The sequence below is a fragment of the Budorcas taxicolor genome, chromosome 7, assembly GCF_023091745.1.
Source record: "Budorcas taxicolor isolate Tak-1 chromosome 7, Takin1.1, whole genome shotgun sequence".
NCBI lineage: Eukaryota > Metazoa > Chordata > Mammalia > Artiodactyla > Bovidae > Budorcas > Budorcas taxicolor.
In genome coordinates, this window is record NC_068916.1 from 58,070,898 (window position 1) to 58,085,532 (window position 14,635).

Sequence of the window (14,635 nt, forward strand, 5' to 3'; positions counted from 1 at the left end):
GTTGACTTTATATGGCATTATATGAACCTCTTAAAGAATTTTATAAATATGGGCATCACAGTGTTTTCCTCAGGGCTTTAAGTCCTTTTTGGTTATATCACTTGTGGTTGCTAAAAGAAGTTCTTTGCACAATATTGTTCATCTTAACATTGAGCCATGTCCATTTCACTCACTAAAAGCTGAATAAAAATTTCATTTGTTATTTGAAGATTCCTGACATGGAGGAAGTTATTTTCCACCAATATGTTGTCTTAAAAACCCCCAAAAGCAAAAACAAGCAAACTTGTCTGAGAAAGGAGAGATTTAGAAATTGACTTGCTGGCAACTTTAGCATCAGAGAATTTGCACATGTCAGGGCCTCCAGGCAGTGCTAACCAGTCTTGCTCTGTCTCATGCCCACAATCCATCACCTCCCTAATCACGTCCTCGCTCCGGCTGGCACCGTTAGGTCTGCATCGTACAGAAGAACGATACCAAGAAGATGTATGCGATGAAGTACATGAACAAACAGAAGTGCGTGGAGCGCAACGAAGTGAGGAATGTCTTCAAGGAGCTCCAGATCATGCAGGGACTGGAGCACCCTTTCCTGGTCAATTTGTGGTGAGTGGTTTTCCTGGACATTTAATGGGACAGTCCTGCCTTCACCCCCAACCCTGTTACATAAACACACCCTGGTTTCTACGTGTGCATTTGCAAAACCCTCATTAGGATCTTCATGGGACTTTCATTCACCTTGGTTTGTCTTTCTAAAGAAACAAAATTGTTATACTGTTCAGTTCAGTTGCTGTATATCCCCTTGTCCTTGAGGTCAGTATTCTTTTAAAGCAGGGGTCCCCAACCCCTGGTTATGAACAGGGCCACACAGCAGGAGGTGAGTGAGCTCCACCTGTATTTATAGCCACTCCCCACTGTGCACATTACTGGGAGCTCCTCCTCCTGACAGAGCAGCAGCGGCATTAGATTCTCATAGGAGCATGGACCAAACTATGCTTGAATCTTCCCCAAACCTTTTCCTCCCACCCCCATCTGTGGAAAAATTGTCTTCTACTAAACCAATTCCTGGGCTTCCTTGCTAGCTCAGTGGTAAAGAATCTGCCTGCAGTGCAGGTAACCTGGGTTGGATCCCTGGGTCAGGAAGATCCCCTGGAGGAGGGCATGGCAACCCACCCCAGTATTCTTGCCTGGAGAATCCCATGAACAGAGGAGCCTGGCAGGCTACAGTCCATAGGGTCGCACAGAGTCAGAAGTGACTAAGCAACCCCAAACTGGTCCCTGGTACCAAACAGATTGGGGACTGCTGTTGAAAGCACTGTCATTTAATAGGCTGACAAGGAATGCGTTCAGATGTTTTCTCACTCATCACATCTTTTTCCCCATAATTGTGGGGCACGGACTTGAATGCAAAGTATGGCATTGCTGGCGGACATGAAGTTTGATTGTTAGGACTTGTACAAAGCGCCTTCTCCTTAAAGTGATGGGCAAGCAACCTGATTTCCTTGCAGCATAGTTCTTAAGCAGACATATGAATTGCAAAAAGATGGGTGCTGCCTTTCTCCTCAAACCAGCTTTAACACAACTGGAGCTAATTTATGTCAGTAGCTAGACATTAAATGACTGATCTGCTCTCAAAGCCATTATCATAATCCAAGGCTTAGAAAATGGCAGAGAGGCTTGCATTATCTATTACTTTGAGGTCTTTATGTGGCTGGCTCATTTTCCTCTATATTTTAATGCATCCATTATATTAAGAGCCAGTTCTTCAGTATGACTGTTATTTAAATATGCATACCAAGCAGTTCTTACTTACTAATGAAGGGGAAAAAAAAAAAACTTTTTTCTCCTTTTTAGTTAGAGAATACTAATGGAAAAATCATCAAAATGTCACTGTGTGTTTAGGGAGATTCTCTGGAGGAATCAGTGCATAAAACCTGTCTCCATCTTTGATTAATACAGCTCACTTCATACACAATTTGCTCAAAGCCTCTGTGCTACAGTTGAAAAGATGGTTGTATGTGACTTAGAAATAGGTCTATTAGGGTTTATGCAATCCTCAGACATAGGGAAGCTAATTTTAAATACAGCTTCAGTGTATTTAATCAGTAATTTAGACTGGCCTATTCACAATGCTGCCATGTAAAGTGTTCAATGGATGCAGCTCTTTCTTTCCCATCCTTAACAATCATCAAATTGCCTTTTTTCCTCTCTTCACAATGATGAGCCTCCCTTTGTTCAGAGTCACACTGTCCTTTTTCAAAAGTTCAAGCAACTAATTTTCTTCTTTTAAGACCAGGAACGCTTCATAAGGACACACTTAGCATTTTACTCTCTCATGCTTGTCTCTCATCTCCAAGTAGGCCAAGTTGATTTCACTCAGTTCCCTCTTTTTAAATAACGTGAGTGTTATAAGACTTGAAGCTGGCCAAAGCTTATAGATTTTGCTTTGCTTACTTGGTGTCATTCTAGACAACATTCTCTTCTCCGTGCATGTGATAACAGGACATATATTCTACTCTGCCCTTTTTCTCACCCTGACACTGAATCCTGCATTAGAACCCGGAGCACCATTAACACTGATAGAAGAGAGGAGAGACTCCTTACCCCATGATTCTAGCACCACACTCAGTACTGGAAACTGGGAGGGGCATTCCTGAACAGAGAGCGGCGCTTTCATCCTTCAAACCTTGAGATAAGTCTTCAGAAAGCATCTTTATTCCTTCGAATAAATGCCTTAATCAGTACAGCATAGTAAATATAAGTGTCTCTTTCCACAGCTTTTAAGTACCTTGTAATATTTCAGGAGGTGTGGTTATGAGTAACTTACTTCATAATTCTTAAGTCCCATTGTTAGAATGGGTTAATGTGTGCAATTTGGTTGTTTCTGTGAATGAAGTATGGTCAAGAGCTATGCCCAGTGCCCAGAACATAGTCAGCATCTTACAAATGGTAGTTCTTGCTTTCCTTGCTCCATTAAGTCATAGCATTCTGAACATGCCCATCACCAGTGGCCAGTGTGGACCCCAGAAGACAACTTTGAAGGGTACTTGGCCCCACAGCGTCAGGGCAGGTTGTCTGTGTGGTGGCACTCACTTGCCAACTCATTCCCTATAAAAGCTTATGCTTATTTTTTTTCCACCTTTCTTCTGTGAATCAAAGAAAAAAGATCTCCAGTGTGTTATATACATTTTAATCAAGATTTTTATGTCCTAGTTTAACTCGACTGAGCTTTACATTCCCAAAACTTCAGGAGCTGGTTTTCTTAAGAAGCATCATGTGATAAAATTGCAGCAATGTTTTCTTTACAAAAACTCCTCTGTACCCATTTATGTATTCTGTTTTGCTGATATGCTCTGTAGGCCTGTCAATACTACTTATAATAATCTTCTCATGGATGCTCAAAATGTCCTTGTCCTCAAATTCTGGTTTTCGGAATGAAGGAAAACACAAGGAGGCTTTGCACTAATATTAAGAAGTTGGCTTATGAATAAATATACTAATATACACACATATTACCTTTGAAAATGTTTCCTCTCATGGCAACTTGAAAACCAGAACACATAGAAAAATGGAAACTCTCCAATAATCCTATCAATCACCTTGAAATGACCACTCCTAACAGTGTGTACTTTCCAGTAAAATGTCTGTATTTGATGATGCATGAGTCCCATTCATTCCTTCTTTCATGTATAGATTTCCTGAGCACCACGATTTATAATTAGGGTTGCTAGACACAATCCAGGATGCACAATTAGATTTGCATTTCCTATAAATAACCAGTACCTTTTGGTATATGTCCTAGTATCATACAGGACATTTTTAACTGAAATAGAAATTCAGATAATGAGTAAGTTTAAATGGGCATCTTGTATTTGCTCACTCTGGGGATCCTAATTGTAACAAAGATCCATACTGTGGAGATGCAGTGGTGAGCACAAGCAGATAGACTTGCTCACCCACACATTACCAATAACTATGAGAGGCTGCTGTTGATCAGGAGGCACATGAATATATCAGCTGTGAGAAGTGCATGGAGGGTCTACGTGCACGTACGGGTTTCAGGGGAGGAAGGTCACTAATCCAGGAGCACCAGCGTTAAGAGTGGAAGAACCTGCTGAATTCAGATCCAACCTCCCCAGCCTCCGAAGCCTTGGCCCCACCCAGAGCATGGTCATCAGATACAGGTTATGTTAGAAAGTGAAGGCTGCCATTCAGGGCTGGTATCCAAGAAAAAGCAAATACAGGTTTCCCTTGAGCCCCTCCCCAGGGGCCTCTAACAAAGCCCTGGCAACCCATAGCCGGGAACCAATCGCCCCAGACCTGCCCAGCACAGCAGATCCCCAGGTGGCTTTTGTTAATTGGAATTAAGCCTGCAGCTGCACACAGCTGCTCCCTCTGCTCTCCTAGCCTGGCTCTCCTGTTCCTGTGAACTCTCAAGGGTCCGCGTGTGGTTTCAGGAAATGAGGAGAGGAGATTGTATTAAGTGAAAAAGACCGTTTGTCCTGGGAGTGCGAAAAGAGAGCCCTGGGAGATGGCTCAACACAGCCCCATGAATGGGTTCCCTGGAACCAGACTCCATCCTGTGTGACTCTGAGCCCTGGCACCTGTCACAGAATCAGAGACCCTGAGGACACAGAGTGGCCTTCAGAGTCCTGGTATCAACAGAATAGCTCCTATGACTTTGGGTTTTACAGATATGATGTTATGTATTCATCCCAGCAACCTATGTGGATAAAGACTGTTTTTCCCATTTTACACCTGGAGAAATGGGGCTGAGAGAGGTTGAGCCATTCCGCAGAGTCTCACAGCCAGGACTCAAACCCAGGAAACTGGACGTCAAAGCCCCTGCTCTTCCTGCTGAGCTCTCCCCTCCCCTACGGACATCTTGGGAGGCTCTCTTACAAGATATGTAAGGAAATTCGGTTGACTTTTGTCGCTCCTTCTCCGCACCCCACAAGGTCACCAACTGCGAAAGGCAGGTCTGCCCACTGCCCACTCTCCTGCTCCCTACAGCAACGGCGGCCCCCTCACAGGGGGCTGAATAAACCTCTGTCGCACCAACAAATGAACGGCCAGCGTGAGTTAGCAGCGGGACTCGGCTTCTGGCTCCGGTGTTTTCTGGCTCTTTTCCCATCACGCCTCCGCCACCTCTCCCGCACTCACTGACAGCCCCATATTGTTGTGCCTGTTCCAGGTTCTTTGTTGGCCCTGAGGTCAGAGGGACGGGAGTTTTGAGTCTCACCACTTGCTAACTATGTAAATGAAGCAAGTTGCATTTTGTATTTTGCTTGGTTTCTTCGTCTACAATCAGGAATGACAGCAATCTCCAGAGCAGAAGGTACTACTTATGAAGAAGAACATGTATATAAAGCATCTCAGACATAGTAAATGTTTAATAACTGCTTTAAACAAACAACTCTGAGGCCCCTCCCAGAGATGAAATGACTCCCTTCCCCCATGGCCAGAAATGATTCGAAAATCTCTCAGGTGGACACATGTGCCTGAATATGAGCTGGCTTGGGCATTACAAAGTCTTTTGTTCTAAAAACTTAACTCAGTTTCTTTGACTATAAAATAAATGTTTTGGTATAAAATAAGAAAGTTCTAATGAAAATAATAAATATCCATATGTCATCTCTCAGAAGTAATTGTAATAGTTATCTTTATAACTATAGTTATATTTAGTTATGCTTTAACAAATTACCACCCAACAACAACAACAAATGACCACAAACTTAGTGGTTTTAAACAACATGAATAGAAGAAGTTGAGGTTAAATCTATTTTCACAGTATAATGAAACATTATTTTTCTTTTGCCCTGCACAGTTATTTGCACTGAAAGTTCACAAACAGACAAAACTAATCAGAACAACAACTACCTATGGAATGTAGAGATTAACTAGAAGGTAGTATGTGGAAAACAGTGATTGAGAGGTTCTATTATCTTTACTGTGGTGTTGCTCGTATGAGAGTATATATTTGTCAAAGTTCGTTATATTTTACACTTAATATTTGTGCATTCACTATAAATGAATTTTCCCTCATTAAAAGAATATCAATTTTTATATTTTATAAATACAAAAATATAAATTTAAAAGAATATAAATTTAAAAACACATCTGAATGTATTATCTTACAATTTTGGAGGTTAGAAGTGCAAACTCAGTCTTAACTGAGCTAAAATCCAAGCTGTCAGCCTCCTTCTGGAGGCCTTATCAGAAAATGTTGTCCTTACTTTTCCAGCATCCCGAAGCTGCCTGTGAGCCTTGGTCCCTGGCCGCTGTTTCCATCTTCAACCCTCCGACTTTCCGCCTTCCTCTTCCATCTTCTGAGGGCGCTTGTGATCTGGGCCCACCTGATGGTGATGGTTCTCTCCTGACCCAGCTCTCTAGCCAGGCTCCTCTAAGCCTTTTTCTCAGCTAGGCCTCAACCTTGCTCTCTAAAAACTTCAACTAAACACAGGCATTGTTTCTAATAGCTCAGAGTCTCATCCTAGAATGACCCCAGCCACAAAATGCTTTGCTGAGAAAAGTCTGCCACGAAAACTTACTCTTTGTTCCCCCACCAACCCCTAAGACAGTGCTCCTTCTCTCAGCCTCTGCGGGAAGGGAGGAGCCCAACTTCCCTACGTAGCGTCATTTAACAAACCAGATGCATTTCACGTGGACCAACGCCACCTTCCCAGTTTTTGTAGGTTTTCACCTTCCTGACTCTTTTGAGCCCCAACTCACGATCCTCCCTGTTCCCTCTTAAGCAAATCAAAGTTGAGTTCAGTTCACACTGGACTCTTCCTATTGCAACAGGATATAACTGACTAAAATGTCTCCTTATTACTTTAACCACTGTCAGCTTTGTTAACTTAGGAAGAGATATGATTAAATTAAGGACCTTGTGAAGGGGAGATAATCCTGAATTATCCAGTGTTGTCATAGGAAGAAATTGTCCTTAGATTTGGCCCTGATGAACTCAGGTAGGTGTGCAAGAATGGAGTAGTTCCTGAAGATGAACTTAGCAAAAAGCAGTGTTATTGTGTGGCCAACACATAATAATTGTTCCATATGGTTGTTGACTGACTGACTAATGGACTAATGGCCAAGAAACTAGGTCTTTATAATGCAAACATTCATTTATTCATTTACTCTTCAGTATTAAAAGGTGGAGAAGGAAATGGCAACCCACTCCAGTACTCTTGCCTGGAAACTCCCATGGACGGAGGAGCCTGGAGGGCTGCAGTCCATGGGGTCGCTGAGGGTCAAACACGACTGAGCGACTTCACTTTCACTTTTCACTTTCATGCATTGGAGAAGGACATGGCAGCCCACTCCAGTGTTCTTGCCTGGAGAATCCCAGGGACAGGGGAGCCTGGTGGGCTACTGTCTATGGGGTTGCACAGAGTTGGACACGACTGAAGCGACTTAGCAGCAGCAGTATTAAAAGGAGTCCTTAGTTACAAACAATACAAGGAGATATTAGAAAATCTAAGCTCAAGAGAGATTCATTGGAAGGATATGGGGTACCTTACATAGTTATCAGAAGTAAAGTTTGAAGAAGTAGGTCTCAGGAGGGTGAGCGCCAGAGGCAGCTCTGTGACTGTAGATGGCAGGAACTTGTGGACAGGCTGTCTCAGCTGCAATGAGTCAGCTGTAGCCAATTTTCTAACCTTGCATCACCTACTCAAGGTTCAGAATCCTGGGAGGGAATCCAGCTGGCCTTGCTCAGAAAATGTGCCCACCCCTTGGCAAGAAGAAAGAGTGAAATAAATAATGACTCCTAGACTGTCCGCCTGAGCACTTGATGATAATAGTAATGTCATTCACTGAAGAGGGAAATCTGAGGAGGGACAGGTTCATTGTCAAAATAAACTCTCTCTTCCCTGTGTTAGTTTTGAGCTGCATCTTAGGTACCCAGATAGAACTGTTGAATAGATGATGAGTCTGGAGCTCAGAAAAGAAACCCAGACTCCAAGGAAAAGCCCCACAAAATACTAATATGGGAATCATTGGCTTATAGGTGCTACTTACACCAGGGATTTGAAGAAAGCACCACTGGAGAGTAATTAGATAGAAGAAAAAGACTGAGGATTCAAGATCTAGAACATTTAATAGTTCTGATTGAGGAGAAAGACTCAGGGAACTAGAAAAGAAGGAATTGCCAAGAACCTAGCCAACAAGTGAGGAATAAATCAGGAGACTGGCAACCCAGAGTAAAGGACACTAAGTGCTTCAGAAAAGAAGGCGTATAAGCCATTGCGAGTGCTGCAGAGAAGTCAGGAAAGAGGAAACAACTGCCCACTGACTTGGGAAGATACGCATATTGTGACCTTGATAAGAGCCAACTTCAAAAGTTTAGACAAAAGACTGAAGGGAGTAACTTGATGAGAACATGGGACTGTGTAATTTTCTTTTTGGAGGGTGGAGTACAAATTGGTTTTGTTATGTTTTGAGATTAACCCCTGTTGTCACAAGTAGCAAGCATATTGCCATTTCTCTATTATAGTCCATTATATGAATATACCATGATTTATCTGTACATCTTAAAAATTTTTTATTATGCAAAACAATGTTTAAAAATTGAAGTGTAATCGATTCAGTGTGTTAATTTCAGGTGTACATCACAGTGATTCCTGGGTATATGTGTTATTACAAATTATTGAGTATAGTTCCCTATGTTATACAGTAGGTCCTTGTTGTTTATCTGCTTTATATATAGTATATAGTAGTGTTTATTTTATTTTATTGTCGATGGATGTTTGGGTTGTTTCCAGTTTGAAACTTTTACAAATAGTTCTGCTATAAGTATGCTTGTCTGTATCTTTTGGTAAACAAAAGTACTCATATTGGGGGGCATAAACCGAGGAATTAAATCAGTGGATCCTAAGATTTATGTATGTTTACCTGGCAGTTTTCCAAAGAAGTACCAATTTATATTCACATCAGCAAGATGTAAGAATTCAGGTTGGCTTTAGATTGAATTTTCCTAGTGACCTAGAGTTTGGGCACATTTTTATATGCTTATTGGCCATTGGGAACCCTTTTTTTTTTTTAAGTGCTTGAGTGTTTTGTCCATCTTTCTATGGTTTTCTGCCTCTTTTTCTCATTGATCTATAGAAGTTATTTATATATTCTGTGGTTGGCGGTTTAGTTGCTAAGTCGTATCCAGCTCTTTGAGACCCCAGAACTGTAGCCCACCAGACTCCTCTGTACATGGGATTTCCCAGACAAGAATGCTGGAGTGGGTTGCCATTTCCTGCTCCCAGGCATCTTCCCAACTCTGGGATCCAACCCATGTCTCCTGTGATGCAGGCAATTCTTTTATCGCTGAGCCACCAGGGTTGGATATATTCTGTAAGTCAGTCCTATTGAGGATGTAAATTATTTGCCCAGTCTGTGACTTATCTTTTCATTAAAGCTTGAATTTAAATATGGTATAATTTATCAGTCTTTTCCTTTATAGGCAGTGCTTTCTATATCATATTTAGGAAATCTTTGCCCATACCAATGTGAAAATATCTCCTGTTTCCTAGAAGCTTTGTTGTTTTAGCTTTTATGCTTACATCTGTAACCCAGGATCAAGATTCATTTTTCCCCCATATGGATATCTAATTAACCCTACATCATTTATTGAAGCTTTTTCACTTTCCTTCCTGCATCATAGTGACACATTTGTTATTAGTCAAGTCATTACATATGTGTGGGTTTCTAGGCTTTGTTTTATTGATCTGTTTGTGTACCTTGACATATTATTCACACCCTGAGTACTATAGCTTCAGACTGGTAAAAGAATTCAGTAACATAATTCTTATTCTTGATTAATTTGATTATGGTTGGCCCTTTCCAATTCTGTGTTGGCTTTTCAATTTGTATTTTAAAGCTGCTGGTATTTATATTGGGTTACATTGAATTTATGGATTAGTTCAGGGAGAATTAACATATATTTAAACTATTAAACCTTCCAGTTTATCAAATATACCCACACATATACCTATAATTAAGATATCCCTTAATTTCTATTTTTAGTTTCAGTTTTTAGCGTAGAGTTCTAGCTTATTTGTCTTTAGATTTATTTCTAGGTATTTGATGTGTTTTGTGTGCGTGCTTAGTCACTCGGTCATGTCTGACTCTGTGACTCCAGGGATTACAGCCAGCCAGGCTCCACTATCCATGGAATTTTCCAGGCAAGAATACTAGAGCGGGTTGCTATTTCCTACTCCAGGGATTTAATGTTTTTTACATGACTACAAACAGTAATTATCAAAATTAAATTTTCTAGCAGTTTGTTGCTTGTTTACCAAAATACAATTGACTTTCTATATTGACTTTGTGTCCAGTGACCTTGTTAAGTTCTCTTATTCATTCTACCAGTAGGCCTGTTGATACTTTTGGATCTTCAAAGTTTACAATCATGTCATTAACTAACCATGTCAGTTGGAGTTCTTCCTTTCCGACCTTCTTACCGTTTACTTTCATGCCCATTGCAGTCGTACTGAGAAAGATGCAGAGCATAGCGCACACCCTTATGTGTTTGTCCTGATCTCACAGGGAAGGTTTTCAGGCTTTCAAGAGTTCATATGAGAACTATGGATTTGTAGATATCCATTATCACAATGGGCTTCCTTTGTGGCTCAGTGGTAAAGAATCCACCTGCAATGCGGGAGACCTGGGTTCGATCCCTGGGTTGGCTGATCTCCTTCAGAATGGACTGGTTGGATCTCCTTACAGTCCAAGGGACTCTCAAGAGTCTTCTCCAACACCACAGTTCAAGAGCATCACTTTCTAAATATCTATTTCAGACTTGTGGTTATAAATGTAAAGTGAATCCAGTCAGCACTGTTTGTTTTTCTCCTTAGAGTTCACTTAATGGATATTTGTTGGTGTTTTGCTGCTGTTTTAAAGCATATAGATGTGTTTAAGTTTAGTTGGGAGAGGTATCCTCACTATGACAGAATTTAAAAAATTGAAAAATGTATTTTGAAGAGGTAGACTCAAGATATAGACTCTTGGAGGAAACTTGAGGAAATCATGCATACATGAAACCTAAGACAGTTTATATCTTTCTGCTTTTCATACTTTTCATACAGCCTAGACAGCACTTTAAAAAGCAGAGACATGACTTTGTCAACAAAGGTCCATCTAGTCAAAGCTATGGTTTTTCCAGTGGTCATGTATGAATATGAGAGTTGGACTATAAAGAAAGCTGAGCACCGCAGAATTGATGCTTTTGAACTGTGGTGTTGGAGAAGACTCTTGAGAGTCCCCCGGACTGCAAGGAGATTAAGCCAGTCAATCCTAAAGGAAATCAACCCTGAATATTGATTGGAAGGACTGATGCTGAAGCGGAAACTCCAATACTTTGGCCACCTGATGCGAAGAACTGACTTATTGGAAAAGACTCTGATGCTAGGAAAGATTGAAGGCAGGAGGAGAAGGGGACAATAGAGAATGAGATAATTGGATAGCATCACTGACTCCATGGACATGAGTTTGAGAAGCTCCAGGAGTTGGTGATAGACAGGGAGGCCTGGCGTGCTGCAGTCCATGGGGTCGCAAAGAGTCGGACACAACTGAGCAACTGAACTGAAGACAGTTCATATTTTTGAGAGTTTATTTTTGAGGTGTTATGCTGAAATATTACATGTATGATCTCATGTATTTTCAAATACTAGTTCCTATACATTAAAAATAGTATTTGTCCCCTTATAAAGATAAGTAAACTGAAGATGAGAGGTTTGATTCCTTGCCAAACGACAAAACCAGAAAGTCATGCCAAGTCTAGATTTTAAATCCCACTCCCAAATTCTTTAAGACACTCAGTGTTAACTTATATTTTATTTTAATGTTACTTATACATATATCATTACTTTCAAAACTCTGGAATTGAAGTTTAAAAAATTGCACAAGACTACACAATCAATTAAAAATTTTTCAAGAGTCTTTTAACATGATGAGTTATAATGTGTTAGTGAAACCAAATCACCATTTGTAACTTGATATATTCCAATTTGACATTAAAAAAAGAAGAAAAAAAAATATGCCTGCTCCTGCTTCCCTGAAGAGTTCCAAGTGCTGGATATCAAAACTGGAGATGGATGGAAAGCCGCATGAGATCAAAACATTTCTGAATGTTGGTCTAGTTTGACTGTAAACACTAGTCAGGTGAAGGGAAATGGGATGCATTAAAAATGAGAAGGGCGTGGAGGACAAAGTAAGGATCTCTGTATTTGGTAGCAGGGCTGGGACGTCCTCTCCTAGCCCTGGAATTTTGAGACAGCTAGGTCAGTAAGGACATAAATTGCTTTTCTGGCTAAAGAGGCAAAGGAATAGACAATAGCAGGTGCCGGATAAACTTTTTTTCTCTCCACTTCATCCACTGGAGAAATCAATCAAAATACATGACTCAGCATATCCTGGAACCCTCTCAGCCCTTTCAGGGCCTGTCCAACCACTTTTTGAATCACAGGTGGTAATTGGTGACCTATCAGTAACCCGAATTCATCCCACTTAGAGTGTCTCTCTGCAGGCAGTCTATAATTATCCCGAAGCACAAAAAGTGTTAACTTCTGATATTTTTTCTCCCGACCCCTGAAAAATTCTATGGGTAAGAATATAATTTAATGCTTCCCTATTATCATCTGAGCATGGGTCTTAGCTTTTCCTTTTACATGGGGGAGGGGGCGAATGTTGTTATTCCCCTTTGCTTGTTTACTGGCTAGAGTAATCTCTGAGATACTATCTCAGGAGATTCTGTAGAAGATAATAATAGTCATATTTTCCCCAGAGAAACTTCATAAATAACATCTCCAGGGCCAGTCCAGATGAGCTGATGGATCACAGAATAACATTTAAAGCTCTGTCCAGAGAGAGGTCAGAGCTGGAGGAAAATCAGCTACTGCATCACGATGTCAGGAAAATAATCTGCAGTGTCTTAGGTGTGGTGTTTAAAATTCATCCACAATCTTTGTCATTATGTAAATTATGGATTTTGGTTCATTTTCTCAGAGGCTATAGTTTATGGTTTGAATCAGGCAAGTAAGTGTGTATATTACTCTCTCTGAGGCTTTTATGAGTCCCTGCAATCAAAGTCAGGTCCTTCTGTTAGTTTCTAGTACAGTATCCTACACTTTTCCTTCACAGCCCTTATCATGTTTTATAACTAGATATTTGCGCAAATATTTGTTTTGTAGATGATTAGATTTAAGAAGAAGGAAACCATGATCCTTGATTTACTCTTTTAGCCTCAGCACCTTGTATAATAAACATATAATAATTAGGTATAAAATGGTCATTAAATAAACAAGTGTTCATCCTGTACCAAGCTATTTGGATGCTGAGGTTGTGGATGGATGGAATGAGGAAAGCATAAATTCCTCAGTGTTCAAATGAGGAATTCAGGTCAAAAAAAATGGTTACAATACAATACAAAGCAATCATCTTTAGCTAGGTTTCTGGAGTGTTCTGTAACAGAGAAATGACTGGGTGGTCTGAAAGTACAAAGAGGATTAACATCTTCTTTATATTTGGTGAGAAGAAGTTAGGAAAGACTAAAGTAGAGGATAAATGAAATCTGAGTCTTTATGTCTTCTGTGTTATGCTGTGCTTAGTCACTCAGTCGTGTCCGACTCTTTGCAACCCTACGGACCATAGCCCGCCAGGCTCCTCTGTCCATGGGGATTCTCTAGGCAATAATATTGGAGTTGGTTGCTATGCCCTCCCCTAGGGGATCTTCTCAACCCAGGGATCAAACCCAGGTCTCCCGCATTGCAGGTGGATTCTTTACCAGCTGAGCCACCAGGGAGAGAAGCTATGTCTCCTGAGATGTACATAAAAGTTTCCTCTGGTGAAAAAGGAAGTTTTAATGAACATTTATTATAACTATTACATGGTAGTCCTCACATTCATTCTATGGACTTCCAAAAAGATCTATGTAAATTCTAAATGTTGCATGTTTATGAATTTTAGATACATGTTATTTTTTTTCTAATTTTTGGTCATACCCTACGGCATGTGGGACCATGGTTCCCCAATAGGGATTGAATACATGCACCCTGCATTGGGAGGCAGAGTCTTAACCACTGGACCACCAGGAAGTCCCTGTTGCTGCTGATGCTAAGTCGCTTCAGTTGTGTCCGACTCTGTGCGACCCTATAGACGGCAGCCTACCAGGCTCCTCTGTCCCTGGGATTCTCCAGGCAAGAATACTGGAGTGGGTTGCCATTTCCTTCTCCAAGAAAGTCCCTAGATATGTGCATTTTGAACCTGGATATACTGTACATATAAGATATACAAGAGTGGATGAGGTCATCTATGTGTGTTTTGATGAAGGCATTTAAGGCGTTTTTTCCTTGGAGAATATTGTAAGGCTACTTATGAGACAGAGAAAAAGCATTTTATAAATTTCAAATCTTCTTAACTCTACTGCTGGGTTTTCCTGAAGAGGAAAACTGGACAACATATTCTAGAAAGGGAATGTGGGGAATAGGTACTCTCATAAATGCTTTGTGGGAATGAAAAATGATGTACCCTCTATAGAGATAAATTTGGCAATTCAGAGTCTAAAATTACATATGCCTTTACCCTTTGTTTTAATAAACTTTATCTTAGCAAACCCACTTCTAGGAATCTACCCCAAAGTAGCTCTGGCCAA

At 40.7% G+C, this 14,635-nt stretch overlaps 1 protein-coding gene across 1 annotated transcript in view; it reads left to right on the forward strand.

Moving 5' to 3' along the window:
- The window catches only part of STK32A (serine/threonine kinase 32A), a 126,305-nt gene that overhangs the window by 32,268 nt on the left and 79,402 nt on the right, over positions 1-14,635 (forward strand). Inside the window, exon 3 of the mRNA XM_052643631.1 lies at positions 449-600. Coding sequence (XP_052499591.1) covers positions 449-600 — 152 coding nt within the window. The remainder of the gene's footprint in view (positions 1-448; positions 601-14,635) is intronic.